General features: G+C 41.0%; 1 protein-coding gene across 1 annotated transcript in view; it reads right to left on the bottom strand.

The window, feature by feature from the left end:
- slc24a4b (solute carrier family 24 member 4b) overlaps positions 1-19,363 on the bottom strand; it is a 63,960-nt gene extending 44,597 nt beyond the window's left edge. The window contains exons 1-2 of the mRNA XM_047049971.1: positions 19,150-19,363; positions 10,612-10,719 (exon numbers count right to left, since the gene is read on the bottom strand). Coding sequence (XP_046905927.1) covers positions 10,612-10,719; positions 19,150-19,306 — 265 coding nt within the window. The 5' untranslated portion in view covers positions 19,307-19,363. The remainder of the gene's footprint in view (positions 1-10,611; positions 10,720-19,149) is intronic.
- Between the last annotated feature and the right edge of the window lie 881 nt (positions 19,364-20,244).

Genomic DNA, 20,244 nt, shown 5'->3' with positions numbered 1-20,244 from the left:
CTATTTTGCCAAATGCGCTTTGAGAATGTAATTTCTGTTTCAAGAATTGAGCCAAAGCAATGGAGAAAAACTAACGGAATACACAATTGTAACTATAGTCAGATTTACTTGTGCCTTAATGATGGGGCAGTGATATTTTAAGCCAATTAACTTTCCAGCTTTCCTTTGGCAGCAGCACCTGTGTTGCTTCTGGCTTGGATTATATTTTACAATTTTTTTATATTATAGTTTGCTCATCCAATGCCAAACATGCAGCTCTGGGTGACCTGTTCAGGTTTGTGATCGGTCATCTGGTGCAATCACCACCTTTTATGTGCATGTGGTCATTGAAATAAACTGGGCGACTTGACGAGTTGGTAACTACCATTGTAACACTGCTTATGCGTGATAGCGGTTGAAGTCGAAAATATATTCCGGGGAATGTAAAATGCACTTTTCATACATTTATGCATTTAGCAGACGCTTTTATCCAAAGCGACTTCCAAGAGAGAGCTTTACAAAAGTGCATAGGTCACTGATCAAAACAATGAGATAGCCCCGAACATTGGGCCTCATTCATCAAATGTTCTTACGAACAAATTTGTTCTCAAACCCCACTTACGCATTTTTCACAAAGATTCTGGCATTCACCAATGTTTTCTTATTTGGGATTGTTCTTAGGTAAGAACAGAATTCACGCACACCCAAGAGCATTCTTACGCACAAATGAGAGCTTACATGTTTGCGCAAAATAAGTAGTTATACCTTTTTCGTCCGTTCCAATTTAAAATTGAATATTTCTCTCCTTTATAATTTTCCAACTAATAATGTTCATAATTTGTATGCATTTTATTGGTTTGTTTAAAAAAAATACAGACTACACTTACACTTCTGCTCATTTGTAAAGCACTTGGAATTTCCATTGTGTATGAATTGTGCTAGGCCTATATAAATACAGTAATTTACAATCGCTATGACAATGTTTTCAATACTTTTAACAAGTTTCCTAAACTCTTGACACAGTTAGCACAACATCCGTCTGTGTTGGCTATACAATTAACACATTTCTTGTTGCTTTGACAAAAAATGCATAGAATAAACACAAATCTTAAAGGTCACATGATATGCTGTTTTTGGATGCTATTATATAGGCCTTAGTGGTTCCCTATTACCAGGATGAGGCCCCTATATCGCCCCGACGCACATCATGACACGCACACAAACCCACGCCAGGTGCACTGACACATCAGTGCTTTAAAGTCCACAGAACCACTCTATAAATATGATCAGTTTAAATATGTGACTCACCATCATCACATCAGTGTTATTAAAAGGTAAGTTTTCTGCTCTTTCTCAATGCAAACTCATCAATGAGCTCTTCAAAGTAAAGAAGAAGTTGAAAGAAAAGAAAGAAGTTAGCGCAGTATGTCATGCTCTATTGACTAGGGATGCACCGAATCCAGGATTCGGTCGAATATTGGGCTTTTGGACAGGATTCGGTTTTGGCCGAACCTTACATTTTTTCCAACCGAACCCGAACCCTACGCTTGCACTACGCCGGTTACTCTGATCGAAATAATGATGCCGCCGTTGAATACGGGAATGTGTTTACGTAGCTAGGTAGTCCGTTCAAGGTAGTATGCTGAGAGAAAGTGAAAATGGAACTCGTAAGCAGAAAAAGTGTTGTGTGCAGTGGCGATTTCTTTAAGACTGCAAGGGAAGCTCAGCTTCCCCTAAAATATAAAAAAAATGAATTACATTTGGCGCTTAAGCCGTTACCCGAACCTAATAGCCTACCTAGTCAAGGTTTTGATGTAAGGTGAAATCAGAACTTCACATTAATGCAAGCGCGCATGGCGCGCGAGCGGAAATGTTTACAAAAATTTCAGTGCAAAATAGTTTTTTTCAGCTTTACGTAGCCTAGCCTAATATGAACATTACGTTGGAGTCATATTCTTAACTATATTTTCCGGAAAATACAACCCAAATGTTTACCTGAAAGATTCAGGGCTTTTTAGAAAACATATTGTTCCCACCCTTGCAGGAACCTAGATTTATGAAGTGACAGATCTTTCTTTTTTTACCTGGCTTTTTCAGTTCCTCCTGGCATCTTTTTCCCTTTCATTTTATCTATCATTTTTTCTCTGGACGCTCAGCGTCTCTGGGATTGAATGGAGGAGTGGGCTGGCCTGGACGCTGGGCTTCTGCTTGATGATTGGAGGGTGTGTCGAAAGACTGCATTTCCTTTTGATTGACAACGATTTTGTAATATAAAAAGTCGCCGAAGCTATTCGAGTTTAGTCCCATCGCGGATTTTGGCCACACTCTCTGCTTTCCTTGACCGGACATTTTCGCACATTATTTTAGTTTTCACTCTGAATTTTTCTAATGTTATGCGCAGTGCCGTTGACTCATTCGACATCAGGCAACCTGAGGCCCCCCTGGTGGCGAGGCCCGGGGCTGCAGCCCCTAAAGCCCATTGTCTTAATCCGGCCCTGATTACAGCTACTACGAACAGTGCCACAATGAGCTTTCCTCAAAACGCACCGTTTCTGTGTCTGTAGCTTTAAATGCTAATGAGGAGGAGAGGGGCGGCAACATGCGCTAATGTTTACAATGGATGCAACGCAATGGCTCGTTGCTGTAAGATGCATCGAATTTAGCCATTCTCATCTGATCACCCTGGTTTGCAGAGGTGCACACACAGTCATTTCAATGAGGAGAAAGGCGGATATCGCGCGCCATAACACTAACATTAGAACGGTTATCCAAATAACAAAGTAACTCAGCTGTTAGCTGCAGAGCTAATGTTACAGCCACATTTTAAGGGTAGCAAGATAGGTAACCATATACAGTAAAGCAACAAAATGATATAACGTAAGTTAACTTACTTGTCCAAGGTTTGTAGCTTGACCAAGGAGAGTTTAGCCTGGCTGCCAGCCCAATTTATCCCCGCCCACAAAAAAATTGGGTCGGGAAGTTGGGTCTGGAGGGGCTCGATTGCGGAAAAACTATATCCGAACAGGAGCTGTTTGGACCAATTAAATTGTCAGGGCAGGCTTTATACGATGATGGACAGATGATCGACAGTAACGTAATCAACAACGTCACCAAAGAGCGCTTGGGTTGAATTCGTTTTCAGCAAACAACATATGCTCTGATTGGTTGTAGGTTTATCCAATTGAGCGAAGAGGCATTTGTTTTACGAGTTCGGTTGACACACGCCCCACATAGTCACAGCCCAACGGAGAGTTTGACTCATTCTGACTAGAATTATGAGTATGACAACGTCAGGCTAAGGAGAGTTAGTAATGATCCAGAATTTTATTTCAGCAAGGCCAGCTTTGTATTGGCTTAAATTGAGGAAACAGGAGTTGCTGAAATTTTTGGCGCAGACATACAAAACTGGGAAGTTGTGTCGGCGCATTTCCAGCGATAATAAAATTAAGATACTGGTTGTGCAGAGGCTTGGATGAAGGAACAAAAAAAAGACTTGTTTTGATTTGTACATACACTGAGCAACTTTTATGCTTCGTTCGTTTGCTAGCCATCATGTCTCTCCAGTAAAAAACGAAATTGCACTTGCCTTTGCACGATCGTAGCTCAGTTTTTCATGGGCGGGACAGATTATCTGGGCGGGCAAAGCAGAGAGAAGGGCGGTAGCCTGGCTTGTTGTGACATCACAACAAGGATATTTTCAAACCGAGCGTTTGAGCCTTTTCTCAAAGGCGGAGAAAAATACCCAGGGCTTGGTTTACGAAAATTATTGGTCTATCAAAAATTCTAGCCACTGGGGGACCAAAGGCAGGCTAGGGGAAATCATATTAATGTTAATGCTTGACAGCATTCAAGGGCAGTTACAAACCCCTCCCCCGCCCTGCTTTTGGGAAGGCTGATCACACCTCCCTTCTTCTCCTCCCCACATATGAACAAAAGCTAAACAGGTCAGACTGGTTGAGAGGTCAGTTCACCTTTGGAGTGTCGAGTGTGTGGCGACCCTCCAGGACTGCTTTGACACCACTGACTGGCTGATGTTCAAGGAGGCAGCAGATGGGGACATTAACGAATACACGGACACTGTTTCCAGCTACATCCAACACTGCATTGATGACGTTGTCCCCAAGAAGGTTGTCCGGTCTTTCCCAAATCAGAAGCCCTGGGTTGATGCCGCAGTCCGGGCCAAGCTGAGAGCCTGCACTGTAGCCTTTAAGTCTGGGGACCCTGATGAGTACAGGAAGGCCAGATACGACCTTCTGAAGGCCATCAAAGCAGCGAAAAGGGCTTACAGGACCAAGGTGGAGACCAGCTACCATGGCTCTGACCCCAGGCGCATATGGAGTGGACTTAAAGCCATTACTGACTACAAAGGGAGAGGCTCCAGTGAGACCCAGTCCTCTGTCCTACTGCTAGACGAGCTGAATTCCTTCTACGCTCACTTTGAGAGGGACAGTGAGCCCCCCTGCAGTGGAGTTACCTGAAGGCCAAGCCAGTGGTGTGCCTACACTAACTGTAGCCGAGGTGAGGCTGTGCTTTAAGAAGATCAACCCTCGCAAGGCACTTGGCCCAGACGGCATATCAGGTAGGGCCCTCAGGGGCTGCGCTGACCAGCTGGCAGGGGTCTTCAGTGACATCTTCAACCTCTCCCTTAACCTGTCTGTACTCCCCACCTGCTTCAAGAGGACCACCATTATCCCTGTGCCCAAGAACACCAAGGTCACATGTCTGAACGACTATCGCCCAATAGCACTGACCTCTGTCATCATGAAGTGCTTCGAGCGGCTAGTCAAATCATTCATCTGCTCCTCGCTGCCCTCCACCCTGGACCCTATGCAGTTTGCATACCGGTCCAACAGGTCTACAGACGATGCCATCGCTCTGACTATGCACACCACTCTCTCCCACCTGGACAAGGGGAATACTTATGTGAGGATGCTGTTCATTGACTACAGCTCTGCATTCAACACCATCATCCCCTCCAGACTGGTCTCCAAGCTTGTGGACCTGGGACTAAGCACCTCCCTCTGCAAGTGGATCTTCCACTTCTTGACGGGGAGGCCACAGGTGGTGAAAATCGGTGACCGCACCATCCGTACTGATCACCAACACAGGCACCCCCTAGGGCAGTGTGCTCAGCCCTCTCCTGTTCTCCTTGTTCACTCACGACTGTGCGGCAACGCACAGCTCCAACCTCCTTGTTAAGTTTGCTGACGACACAACCATCGTGGGCCTCATCTCTGACAGTGACGAGTCAGCCTACAGAGAGGAGGTTGACACCCTGTCATCATGGTGCCAGGACAATAACCTCTCTCTCAACATCAGCAAGACCAAGGAGATGATTGTGGAATATAGGAGGTGGCAGGAGGAAGAGCATGCACCCCTACTCATCAACGGATCTGCAGTGGAGAAGGTCAGCTGCTTCAAGATCCTCGGGGTGAACATCAGCAACGACCCCACCTGGTCTATTCACACGGACACGGTGGTCAAAGCGTCCCGTAAACGCCTCTTCTTCCTGAGGAGACTGAAGAAGTTTGGTATGGACTCAGTCATCCTCACTAACTTTTACAGATGCACTATTCTGACTACATTCTGACTGGTTCCATTCCAGTGTGGTATGGGAGCTGCACAGACAGGGACCGCAAGGCCCTACGAAGTGTGGTCCGTTCTGCTGAGTTCATCATCGGCAGGAAGCTCCCAGCCCTACAGGACACCTACCACACACGTTGCCTAAGGAAAGCCGGCAGGATTCTAAGAGACTGTTCCCACCCATCCTTCAGTCTCTTTACCACGTTGCCTTCTGGCAGGCGTTGCCGCAGCATCCGGTCGCACACACGCAGACTGGACAACAGTTTCTACCAAAGGGCCATCAGGCTTCTGAATGGACACTGATATAGACATTGATTCACTGCACACTAGTCACTTGTACACTGTCACTTTCAGTACTGGTTGCACCATCAGTAACATTGCACTACTGTACCTTGTGAAAGAAATGTTGGGCCTATGTACAATGAATGTGTTTTAGGAGAAGTTTACAGTTGGTTAAGAAGCTTGATACAATGTATGTTGATTCGACTCATTTGGTAGGGATGCCACCTGTAGTTTTATAACACCTAATTAGGAGACATGAAGTCTAGGAGACGTGAAGTCTGGGTGACCTGAAAGAATTTATGTCACCTGGGGGGAAGAGACAGTTGGTCTAAAGACAATGTGGATTCAACTCTATTGTTCTGAGGATTTAACAAATGACAGAAGAGGATTCGGTATAGCTTCATGTCTGTAGGATGGACCAATGACTTGAGAACTGTTGTATCTATAAAATGGTCTGTTGAAGAATGTTCTGGGGGGTTCAGGGCCATCAGCTGAGTAGTGCTGGTGGGCTGGATTCTCCCGGTTCCATTCTAGAATGCTAGATGGAGCTGTATGGAATTGTCTTTGTGTTACTGTCTTATGTTTGTGTGCTGATGATGTTGGTAACGTTGTTATGTTTAAACCTACGTCAAATAAACATTAACTGTATACTTCACCCGATTTCAGCTTGAATAATCGATTCCCTCAAAAACTTCCACGACAACCTCACTGTACTTCGCCATCAGGCTCCTGTGTGGTCATTGACATAGTCACTGATCTGCAATTTTGCACTATTGTACTGTACTCTACTTAGGTTAGAATAGGTTATAGGGTTGTTATAGGTGTTATGTGCATTTAGGGTTATTATAGTGCATTATTTATTGTTGTCTGTATATTTAGGGAGTTTTAGTTTTAGGGTTAGTATAGTCGATTATTTATTGCTATCTGTATATTTAGGAATATATTTAGGAACTTTTACTTATTTACGCTCAGCATAGATAATGTTCTGTGTACTTATATGTTATGCTAGGTGCTTGCGTTGTCTTGTCTTAAGAATTTCAGTGCCCAGTCTGACCTTGTGTTGCTCTGTGTACCTGACAAATAAAAGACTTGAACTTGAACTTCTTTTACACACAAGCTCAACCAAGACCAAAACAATTGATTTGTACTGCCCAATTTACCAATGCTTTCACATTGTATGTCGGAACAGATAACATCATGTTTAAAACCTAACTTATTGGCTAAAGCCAAAGTAAACTGTTCATATTGTAAATTGAAACACAAACATATCCCCTGTATTTTATTCCATTGTTACTGAGAAACAGCTGGTTGAAGTTATGCAAATACTGTAAATCACAGCTGATTCCCAACTCGGAAACACTGAGGTGTTGAGGTTCTTTCAATCGCATGACCATAAGGTATATATAGAAAGAGGACCTCTTTGGGCTAATCTTATGTGGAAAAAGAACAATACAGAGAAACACAAAGAAATAAATAATATGTAATGCCTGCATGAGGGAGAGGAAGACAAGTACCAGGACAAGGGCGAGGAGTGGGGCAAGGGAGAGGAGTTGGAATGTGGGGTGGTGATCAGAGAAGGGCCAGAGCAAGGGTAACTGATGAAATATTGTAAATGGCAGCTATATTGCATATTGCATTTCAATACAGTAACCGTAAATTCTATAAAGCTACTCTGAGATGGGTCATTCATTTTTTGTTCTGAATTTCTGCAACAAAAGAAACAAAATTCATGCATTTTCTAAACCCAACAAAACAAAAATGTAAAGAGGCTTCAAAAGAAACTGCATTAAAAAACACAACCTATGATCCATATACTGTGAGACCTGACACATATACAGTATAATAGAATGCAGTTTCTGTAATTTGATCTGATGTTAGTGTTTGTTATGACATGTGCTATGATTGATTAAATGTTTCTGTTGAAAGCGAACGTGTGTCAGTGTTTTGGTAGACATGGTGTATGGTTAGTGTATTTTTGTGTTCTTAAAATGAGTGTTTGAGTTTAGTTTACAATGTGTGATTTTGAGCATGAAATTAACCGTTTTACAAGTAACAAGTACACTTGTTAGATGTATTGAAAAGATTGTAAACTAGCCTAGCTTTGCCTTCAATTCAAAACAATTATGTTAACAGGGAACTTTGGCATCAAATAATAAGTGACTTATCACTGTATTTATAGGCCCAAAGTAGGCTTATTCCGCACACTAGGACTACACCACACAATGGCGTATTTATTGCTGCTGCAAAATTCATCTTCCTTGACCATACCGATTTATTTGCAGAGGGCGACAAGTAGGCTACCTGTTGGAACGCTTTAAGGCCGAAATATGCTTCTGCGTCTCCGTTTACGGATGGGCGGGCGCACGGATACGCACGGATACGGACGGATAGACTGCGTTTATGGTTCTCCGTAGGCTTTGGGTGCTGAAAACAATTCACCGCCAGAAGAGTAGGTGGCGCAACTATTTTTTGTAAGACGTCGCCGAGTGTTTATTTACCTAGGTTACCGAGAAGTCGGAGCAAATTTAAAAATAAGCCGTTTCATCAATAAAATATTCAGCAACTACACTGCCCATTTCTCAACACATTTTAAATCAGATGCTGATTTACATGAACTGTTTAGCTGAAATATGAATTGTAAAAACTTACAGCAATGGCGGTCAAAGGATTCTGTTCGTCCTGTTTTCCACGGCAACCCCGCCCCCGCCCCTGACGCAAGCGGTACTTAATACTGACCAATCACAGCGAAGGGGGTCTCCGTAGTTCTCTGTAGCTAAGACGGATAGTAAAAAAATTCAGGAGGTGCACGTCAAGCTCTCCGAGGCTCTCCGAGGCTCTCCGAGGCTCTCCGAGGGCTGACGGAGAGCTCGTAGAGGGCGTTCCACGGAGACGAGGGCGTTCGCATGTGTCCGTTTTTCAAAAAACGCTGAAGCATATATCGGCCTTCAGGCTACTAAGAGTAGTCCTCATGGATATTTGCAACAGTCAACTGATTTCTCGGCTATGTTTTTTTGATTAAGAATTCAGATTAAAGTTAAACCATTTAGTTTTTCACATCATAAGTTCTGCGCACTTCTCCAGATACAGCGTTTACTGCATGAGTAATTGCATTCCATGCATCTGTTTTATTGACTGCTTTGTATCCACAGCTGACGCTATTAAATGATGTGTCGTTTGTCGCCAATTTCTTGCAGCTGTACCTCCACTTCAGAATTATTATTACGTTTTTCTGTCTTCCTAAGAAATACTTAGGAAGCAGAGCAGCCAAAACATGAAGCATACATTGTGAATAAGTGCCAAAGGGAAGAACCATAGGAGCATGCAGTTAAACAAGTTACAATTAAACAACATTAACTCCAAACGTGCAAGTGTACCTGTAGAAAAACAATCAACAGTAAAAAAAATAAAACAAAATCACAGAGAGTACAATTGGTTTTATCCGGTACAACCAACCAACAAGACCAACAAGTCTCTCAATAAGTCATTGTGATCCTGGAGGAAATACTTGGCATTTCCTCTAGGATTTTTTTTTTGCATTGGGGGCAAGTCTGTCTGTCCGACCCCCCCCACCCTAACCGTAAGCCCCCCCCCCACCCCCGCCCCCCAATATACCCACTTTTTATTAATTAAAACTAATTGAGCATAATAATGCACCTATACAAAATACAAACGTGAGCAAGGGCAAAAATTGCTATCGAATCGACATGTGCAATATCGCTAGCAAGGGAAGGATACAAACAACGTAAATCACAAATTACCTGAATTTATATTTGCAAGAACTATAGACTAATACAATAACAGGCTTAAATGAACTGACAATATAAGTTATACGACTTACAGTTCTCAAGGACGCACACACGCAATCTTATCTGCACTGTGAAACACGTGTCCATGCTATTCTCCGATATGCACTCTAACAATCACAGACGGCCTAAAATGTTTTACAGCCCTATTTCTGATTAGACTGGCTCTGACCTCCTACGACTTCCGCTCAATTTGGATTTTGCTTCTGTACTCGGTCTGGCCATTCGGTACGCAAGTCAGATTTTGCGGGTTGATTTTATACCGGCGAATCAGCGAACAGAGGGAGTGGCTGAGAATGATGATGTTAATGTTTTGCGCTAGTTTGTGTTGTAGTACCGTAATGGCGGCGGAGAAAGATGCGAGCGAAGCCATTCGGTCAGTTGTGGCAACACTGCCGAATATCTATAAACTAAAACCGGAGCAAGAACAAGTTTTGCTGAGTTTTGTTAGTGGCCATGATGTTGTGGCCCTCCTCCCCACGGGGTTCGGGAACAGTTTGATTTTCCAGCTACGACAGCTAGCTCTGTTACAGTAGTGGTGAAGGAATTGGCTAGGGCGAATGCTAGCGATTGGTTATGGCAGATCAGAGTGGCTCTGGGCAGATCCAATAGTTTTAAACTTCAACAGAGTCCCCGTCTACAAGGAAGTCAACGCAGCGAGGCCAGACTCTCTGTACAAATGAAATGTACGAGAGTCTGGTTAGGACCAGGTTAATTTCTGATGCCGTGGCGGCAGAAATGTAGCCGTGGCGTTACGCCAACATAGCGGAAACACTGTTTACTACTTCATAGTAAAAGGCCCCAGCTCTGTTGGTAGTCACTGCATGTCACTCCACCAGGATCATGAGTGTTTTGTCATGACTAATCAACAATAGTGAGCAGCGTTACATCTCCTTATGCAACCTAACAATCACAGATAAATCCACAGAACAGTTTAAATGATAATTTATCTTAAGAAATGTACCTGGCTCTGTGCAGTTCTTCTCCGCTGTCTCATTATCCAGTGCTGAGGCCATAAGCCTTCTTCCCCAGTGGTGATGGTCGGCATGCCCCTTCACAAGCATTCCATGGCCTGAAAGATAAGGCAAACATCTGTTTTTACCCTAATGTCACTGCCACTAAAAAGCTAGGATACACAAAAATGTTATTAAAAAAATTGCTAACAAATAAGGGCTTTCAAATAAGTATGAGATATACTGAAATATCCAATCTCCTAGATATAACCGTTTTAGGTCTTGCATATGAGCTACATGCATGTCAAATAATACACTGTATTCTTTGTTACACTTTCAACCCTGAAATGTTGTCCCATGTCCTATATTATTTTTAAACTGATCTTACTGTAATTGTGAAAAGAAAATCTTATTGCTGAGAGCCTACTTCCAAGTAAAGGCCCGTTCACACCAAGAACGATAACTAAAGATACAATTTAAGAATCGTTAAAAACAATAGCAGCAATAAGGTAGACTAAAACAAATAGGCTACTAATGCAGTATCTGAAACGTAATGTTAAACAATAGACTCCACAACACAACGATAACAACAACTACGTAGCGGAACGATATTTTTGGGATCACTTTCGAAACTTTATTTCCCCAGCTGATGATTAACTATAAAACACTGACAAAATCCATCCGATTTTAAACTGCCCGTGCATTTAAAACGAAGACAACATTGCGAGGAGCTAATCGTCGAGGTTGCTGGACAGGTGAAAAAAAAGTATACTTAAGAGTATTTCAAGCATATTCACATTTTCAATAGTACATTTTAAATATACTAAGAAAAAGTGTACGATCTGTGAATATATAAAAAGTATACTACCATCATGCTTTTACCAATTTTAACGTTAATACGTTGAACACACTTTAAAAAAATTGTACTACAGTACACTTTTAGTAAATATATTATAAAAAAAATATACTTTAAGTAAAACGTATATGTCATTTCTAAAGTGTACAACTGGAACTTTGTGTTTAAACATATTACTTGTATATTTTAAAATGCATGCTAAAAATTTACTTTGTAACAATGCACTTAAAGCTTACTTTAAAAATAAACATTTTAATATGCTGAAATGTTAGGATATTTTAAGTTACTTTCGAAGTCCCTTGATCAATTCAGCCTTCAGTATACTGGTATACATTTGCTGTACTGTAGTGTGTAGTAGAGTAAAGTACCTCTTTTTTTTTTTTTACAGTTTTATTGTGCTTGTACGGCTTCTATTTCGAAGTGGCTCATAGTCCGGTTTTAGAACAAAAAAGTGGCTTCTTTCAAGATCTCTATTTAATGCTCAACACTTGAACGGGGGCTTATTACTTGAGGAATTATTTTCGCTATCGTCTCAGTTGCACTATCAGGGCTTGGAAATACAGTGACTTGCTAAAGTAGGCAAATGGCTAGTAGAACATAACATTTCATAATAATTTCAGTTAATCAAACAGCTGCAAGACCCAGTGAAATGTTATAGGCTAGCTAGCAAGCTAACGCTAGCATCGCTGACATTACTAATTCAACTTTGGTAGTGTAAACAAGCTCTTTGTAAGCTCGTTTTAGATATAATTGTATATGATCGTGTGGACCATGAGACACGGACGCGGTATCTTTTCAAAACTTGTATTTTACCACTGCTCTTCTTGACATAACCATTCGAACAGCCCTCACTGATTTCACGTGAACTAATGGTTTCAGCATCAAGCCTTAAGCAACTTCCGAGGGACAAAACACCCTTGTCCTTTGTCACATAGAAAGGTCTGCTACAATAGGCTATCCTCATGATTTGCAAGGTAGCTAACTAAACTTTAACAAAAATAATTTCGTAGACATAACAATGGATTCTTCCACTAAATGAGTGACTTGGCTTTATTTCTGGAGATACTAGTATCCACAACCGAAGTATGTTACACAATGCTGTAAGATCGCTGACACTCGTGCATTGCTCTTGGTACCCAGAATGCCCTGCGGCAAGATAAAAAGCTACTAAGTTAAGGGCATTAGCTTGGTTAAATAAGCATTGTTTGGAGTTCTATTGTTGTGTTCGTTTTGTTTTGATATGTGTAATACTATGGTCTATAGTTTAGATAATTTGAGTGTTCACCCTGATTGTAAATGTTGTCTAGTTAGATAGCTATCCGTTACAATCAGTGCATCTGCAAATTGTCCATCATGTGAATTGATTTCGTTCAACATTGGCTAAACAGTTGTAAGTTGGCATTGAAAGTGCGACTTGTACTTCAGTGTGCTTCGTACTCTGACTTTGAAGAAATGTCCCTCCAGGGTCCAGGTAAAAAAAGTAAATGTTATGAAACTAACTCATAGCATATATGAGTATACTTGAAGACTAATTAGTTAAAGTATACTTTAAGTTGTTGAATGATTAATTAATTTGAAGTGTGCTATTTTGGCACATTTTATTTTTTATTAAATGTATTTAAGTTGTAATTAAATTGTACTAAAGCACAATTTAAAGAGTATTAAGTGTACTTTTATGTGCTAAAGTGGAACAACTTCAAGTATACTTAGTACACTTTAAGTATACAGCTATGTCCATATACTTAAAGTGTACTAAGTATACTTGAAGTTGTTCCACTTTAGCACGTAAAAGTGCACTTAATATACTTTAAATTGTGCTTTAGTACAATTTAATTACAACTTAAATATATTAAGTACAAAATAAGTTGTTCCAAAATAGCACACTTCAAATTAACTAATCATTCAATAACTTGAAGTATACTGGTGATTAATCACTCTTTAAGTATACTCAAGTATGCTAAGATTTAGTATACTTAGCATATATTTTTTTTACCTGGGTATTAAATCCACTGCAACAATAGGACAAAGGAACACCAACAAAATGTGAATAGCCTACAAACAATACTGTAGTATAGCCTAACAGTAACAGGCTAAAGGTGATTCTAGGTTTTAAAACTGGTCGTACCACTCTTATCTAACCACTCGTTCAGGTGCTTTCTCGAGTGTTTGCAAACAACTACCGCACACGTTGTTCCCGAACCACTTTTCTTCATGTTGTAAATTTTATATCCTCTTTGTCACTGCGATATCAGTCAGCACAACGGATCTAGCTAGCAAAACAAACCCAGCCCGCCAGAACGGAAGTGGATTGCATATAGGGGAGCAGTTCAGGAAGTAGAGCGTATGAACTTGTCTATAGAATGTAAGGTTACTGTATTGAAAAAAAGACAGAAACATAATTGCTGCAGTAAAGGCTTCAGTTGCAACAGGACATTACGGCAAGAAATATGCAATATAGCTGCCATTTACAGTATAACCCTAGCTTTGGCCCTTTTCTAAGCGCCACCACACATTCTAACTCCTCTCCTTTGCCCCACTCCTCTCCCTTGTCCTGGTACTTGTCCTGGTACTTGTCTTCCTCTCCCTTGTCCCACTCCTCTCCCTTGTCCTGGTATTTGTCTCCCTTGTCCCACTCCTCTCCCTCTCCCTTGTGCAGGCATTACTGTATTCTTACTTTGTGTTGCTCTATATTGTTCTTTTTTCACACCAGAGGCCTGTTCCATAAAGCGAGTTTACCGAATAAGCCAGACTTATGTCAGTTAGTCGGACTCATTTCTTGTTCATTCGGTTCCATAAAGCTAGCTCAACGTAGTTCGAACTCGGTTGCTATGGCAACTTAGGCTACGAAACTAGTCTGGTCAGGGTCAGACTAACTGTCAGGCTTAGCGTGACTTGGTGCTTAACCAAACGTCCCTGTAACACTGACCCAACGGGAAGGCGATGATTTACCACGTATATTCTCATTTTGTTATTCTCATCAGTTCAACATTGATAGAAAATCAATGTAAATAGTCTACATAGGCTACAACATTTAGCCTAATGCATTAAACAATGATAAACAATGCTTTGATAGGCTACGCACCATAGCCGTTAAATGTATGGATGTTAGTTTGTGATTTCAAATGTTTAGGCATCAGGCATAGGCCTACATCTCAATCTAAATTATCCAAGTATAATTATCATAGCAATATAATTGTTTACAGTAGCCTACAGTTGCAAAACAAACCTAAATCCGCCCTCCATTTCCCCGACACAAAACCCATGTTAAAAAGTTAGCACTAGGCTACTGGATAATGTTTTAATAGGAGGCTTTTTATTTTAAACGGTGTCAAAAGTCAATTTAGATTAGTTTAGAGGGTAATTAATCAACGAAGGTCTTATCGTTCATGACATCAATCATGGCGTGTCATTTTACTTTGATTGAAGCGGTGGATGAAGAAGCTGTCATTGTACACAATTTAAAGGGGACGTTCTCTCTGGAAGAAGTCATGTGGCCGTGTGCATTGCTTTTGCTGTGGTGGATTGTATGATCCATGTTTTACTTCTCAGGCTGTTAAAAAATAGGGTGCACGCGCAATTAGCTTGGCTACATAAATCTGACTTGAATTAGTAGAACTGCGTGAGATGAAATTGGCCTTTATGGAACCGCTTAAGCCCCGCTTGACTAATTAAACTTATTCAAGTCTGGTTTAGGACTTTAAGTCTAGCTTTTTTTGAGCGGCCTTTATGGAATAGGCCCCAGGTCAGGCCAGAGGTCCTCTTTACTGTCTATACCATATGGTCCTGCAATTGAAAGAATCTCAACACCTGAGTGTTTCCTAGTTGGGAATCAGCTGTGATGTACAGTATTTCCATAACTTCAACCAGCTTTTTCTCAGCAGCAATGGAATAAAATACAGGGGATATGTATGTGATTCAATTTACAATATAAACAGCTGTTCACTTTGACGAACTTTGATTATTTTAGCCAATAATTTAGGTTTTGAACATGATGTTATTTGTTTTGCTGACAATGTGAAAGCATTGGTAAATTGGGCAGTAAAATCAATTGTTTTGGTCTTGGTTGAGCTTGTGTGTAAAAGAAGTTCAAGCTTTTAAAATGGGTGTTTATTCTATGCATTTTGTGTCAAAGCAACAAGAAATTTGTTAATTGTATAGCCAACACAGACGGATGTTGTGCTAATTGTGTCTAGAGTTTAGGAAACTTGTTAAAAGTATTGAAAACATTGTCATAGCAATTATAAAATTCTGTATTTATATAGGCCTAGCACAATTCATACACAATGGAGATTCCAAGTGCTTTACAAATGAGCAGAAGTGTAAGTGCAGTGAGTATTTATTAAAACAAAAAACAAAAAAAATGTAAAATTATGAAAATGTTTAGTTGGAAAATTATTATGGAGAGAAATATTCAATTTTAAATTAGAACGGACGAAAAAGGTATAACTACTTATTTTGCGCAAACATGTCAGCTCTCAATTGTGCGTAAGAATGCTCTTGGGTGTGCGTCAATTCTGTTCTTAGCCAAGAACAAATCCCAAATAAGAAAACATTGGTGAATGCCAAAATCTTTGTGAAAACTGCGTAAGTGGGGTTTGAGAACAAATTTGTTCGTAAGAACATTTGGTGAATGAGGCCCAATGTGATTAAAAGGAAAGTTAGCTATGTCACACTTTCTAAATGCCAAAAAGGGATGGGTTCATATTCATGGTTAAATTGATTACAAGTTACACTGTACTGTTAAAACTCAATTTATTTACATTTCAATATAGGTTTAAATGTTTCAGGGGTTTTAGGAGGATAATGACAAAAGGGCAGGTAAATCCATAAATATGTTTTTCAAAACAGCTTTTGAAAGGGCTTTTAATTAGCATAGAATCAGGTTTTAGTATTTCAAGCATCATCAGATTAGACTCAGTTTGGACCCCAAACAGAAGCTGATTCATATTCTTAAGCTTGAATCCTTTATCTTTTTTGGTATTGAAATAAAAAAAGGTACGGTCAACAACGGCAGACCCAAACTTCAAGGCAAGTCAGGTAACAAAGAGAGGCGATGCTATGCATCTATGTTAGATAAGCTTTGGGGTAAAACCATTATAATGCATAACAGAATACATAGGTTACAAAGAATAAGGCTGTTAACCAAAACAAATGTTCCTCCTTGAGGCTAAAAGTAAAATATCACCCCAAACAGAGGGGTCTACCACAACAAGCTAGGGAGAACGAGAGTGAGACAACGCGAGAGAGATACAACCAAAGCAATGGAAATATCCCCCAATATTCCTATTAACTGGAGAGTGAGATGGACCAAGGACAGTAATCAATCTCTGTCACTTCCTGTGCCACCAAGCACGTACTCGTACGTGAGTATGACCACCTCTTTGCCCTTTACACTGTTGAAACTGTCCTGTCCTGCACAGTTTCCATTCTCTCACTGGCAATCACCATCACTCTTCATTGCACACACCTGTATGACCTGGACCAGGGCCATCTTCTACAAATACTTGCTCTGTCCACCAGTGTCTCCCATCATGCATCTCCTCCAATGACCCCAAAGGATGTGGCACTGCACTCTGAAAGCTAACCCTGAATGTTAAACATTTAGAAAACATCCATCTGGCTGATACAACATGGTCCTTCATTTCTCTAAATTCACATCAACCGCTCTGTATTACATGAATGAAACAGGAGTCAGATAGCGGACATAGACAATATGATGTTATGGTGAATGGTGCCTAGTCTTATTTCAATGGATCAGAAATTAAAAGTCAAATGGAAGGCAGGTCCATGGCTGTCAAACTGTTGTTAAACTTGTGTCCTCACCCATTAAAAATAAAAACTCTGCAAAGCAATCGTCACTGTGCAGGTCATACAAACTTGATTAAAACTTCATTGACCGGTCAGCTACTTGGTCCCCACCGCCCAGTCTTTGGAGATCAGAGATTTGCACATCTTATATGACATCTTGCGTGACATAAGTGTCTGCTAAAGGATTGCATAATAATCGTATAAGCCTCTTGTGGTGTTACTGTAATTAGTACAATATATATATATATATATATATATATATATTAGCCATCTCATATTGTACTAATTACATTACTAATACATATATATATATATACACACACACACTCGCTCTAGAGTGGTGTTTTACAGCCATTGCATACTCTAGGGTCCAAGTGGAAGCAGATGTGCAGCTCCCACAATGAAGTTAGAAGAGGAGTGCTAAGGATAAAAGCAGTCTAAGGATGCACCAGATTGTGCTGCTCCTAACTCACAACTGTGCATGATCTCTGGAATGCTAGATTGCCACGCTAGTCACAGGCAGTAAAACTGTACTGTGTACAAAACAATACATTTGCAATATTCCTTTTGAAATTAGAGGATCATCTGGTGCCCTCAATTTGTAGATGGCTTATGTTGCTCAAGTTTAAACAAGTAATCCAAAATTGAGGTATTCACTCATTAATAATCTTGACAAAATGTTAGGTCTGTATGATTCTAAAAATGCATGTTTCACATGTGATATAAAGAAAAAGTATTTGTCTGTGTGAAGGCAATATTTCAACACACTGAGACAACCAATATAAAAATATTGGATGTACCAGACTTTAGGATTTTTACATGTGCAAGTGAGCATTGCCTATGTACTTTGGGCATGTCGCACAAACATCATGCATGATCAGCCATCTGAAAGGTAAAGGTTTGCACTAAAGCACACCCCAGAACAGCTGTGAATAATGCATCAGCAGCCTGGCAGCACAAGCATCCTATGTTTATTCCCCAAATGATTGTCCATTGCGTAATTGTATCTCTCGACCATGCGTATCCCGAAGCATGATGTAGAGAGTGATTAAGGTGATCCAGTGTTCAATGGTATGTGAAGCCCTGGGCAAGATGCGATGATGCCAGCATTTGCCCACTACAAGCCTACGCTCCAAAACGTTTGTGTGACTGATGCGCCTGATGCGCCTGGCACTGGGAAATTTGCCATTCAAATACAACCCTCACACCAGAGACCAACATAAAAATTAATTGATTCGATGGTCGATCTATCGCAATTAGAAATGGTGTGTCGTGGTGTCCGAGGTGTGTAAGCCAGAGTTACCGTGCTTGAAAATTAAAAACGTGTCGTTGCCGCCGCGCACACTGCGGCATACAGACAGACGCATACTGGGTTACAACATGTAGAGGGAAATATTATTCAGTGACCTATATCACTGGGCAGATTATAATAAACGGTAGCCTTTTCTGAGTTTGTCTTGTGGCTGGACATAATCCCCAGGCAACACAAATTGCCTCTTCACGGCATTGACATTTCATTAAGTAAGCTAACACCTAGGCAGCACATAGGGGAGCACACCTCATGATAGCCTATCTGGCTCATATACCCCATCATTCAGCGTTAGATCAAAACCGGTCCACTTGCAATAGTCCATAGCCTTGCATCTTGTTAAAGCGCATGAATCTCAGAAAACGAACATACAAGTTCAAGTTGCATGATTCAAACAATATTAAGCTAGCATGTCCTTGAACATGTGTCTATGAGTTGACAATTTATTCGATATCCAATCATTCCTAACCAGTCTGGTTGGTTTGGGGGTACACGATTACACTGCAGAATTCTTAGCTCTTTGGAAGCGTCCTCCATGCCCAGCGTTCATCAGCAGTTTCCCCGGCAAACACTCACCTGTCTTTGTCAGCAGTGATGACATGCTCCATGCCACAAATAGGACACTGCAGACAAAAAACATTTGCACAAGAAGCATCTCACGCCTCTTGCGAACTTTGAAAATTTTAGCAATAATTGTTTTTTTCGAGACACTCATGTTCTCGTCCTGGGTCATGGTTGCAGGTCGGCAAACTACGACTTTTTGTCCTTGCCTCGCTGCGGACAGGAAAGACCGAAGGAATTGCCCTGTTTCACGCTTCACACAAAACACACTCGGGACGCAGGACTCATTTCAAGTGGCCTGGGCGCAGAGGGGAAGTAGTGGAGCGGACAGTTTGCATGTGCTGCCCAATTTTGTACAGCTGTTGGATTGCAAGAACAGCGTGTGAAAATTCCGTGCCACGACAGGCAATGAAAGGGCAGGCAATTCTGAGGTCTCCAATCAATTCGGCATTATTATTAGCAATCTCAGAATGTCAACGAACAGGTTTCCATGGCATTTTATACCAATACATATATCCTTGGTATGTTGTTCCTGAGTATTCCAATTGCATGTGGAAATCCGGAAGAATTTACCCGGCAGCCTGGTAATTGAGTACAACCAATCTGATTTCACCAATTGTCCCATTAAGGTTGCAAAGTCATGTTACTGTTGTGCATCTCCCACTCCACCAAAATTCGGAGTGGAGCCCTATAGGCTATATCGGCACAAAAATAATAATAATCAAGTCATCAGTTACTGCAAAGTGTCGTCCTGGTAGCTTAAGCTATAGTCTAATTTACGTATCGCCCACATGATAACCGCAACTTTCCGAGGGTGTAATGCGCAGGCACGTGATAGTTGCTGCAATAGGTCATTCTGTTTCATCTTGTTACAACTATAACTGGAGGTCCACCTTGAACTCCAGACATGTAGGCTACATATCATCGATAATCGATTGTTGGCTGGTTACCTTTGAGACCAAACGTAGACTTATGAGGAGGGATACGTCTTAAAGATAAGGCCCTCCACAAGCAGCCATAAGGTAGAAAAATATGATTATGCCGTATCTGAAACGTAATGTCATATTTCATTGGATTCCGAGAAAATCCAATGTAATAACCATGCAGTTG

The sequence above is a fragment of the Hypomesus transpacificus genome, chromosome 26, assembly GCF_021917145.1.
Source record: "Hypomesus transpacificus isolate Combined female chromosome 26, fHypTra1, whole genome shotgun sequence".
NCBI classification, from domain to species: Eukaryota; Metazoa; Chordata; class Actinopteri; order Osmeriformes; family Osmeridae; genus Hypomesus; species Hypomesus transpacificus.
The sequence above is the reverse complement of the archived record's forward strand: the minus strand, read 5'-3'. Positions and strand labels throughout refer to the sequence as shown.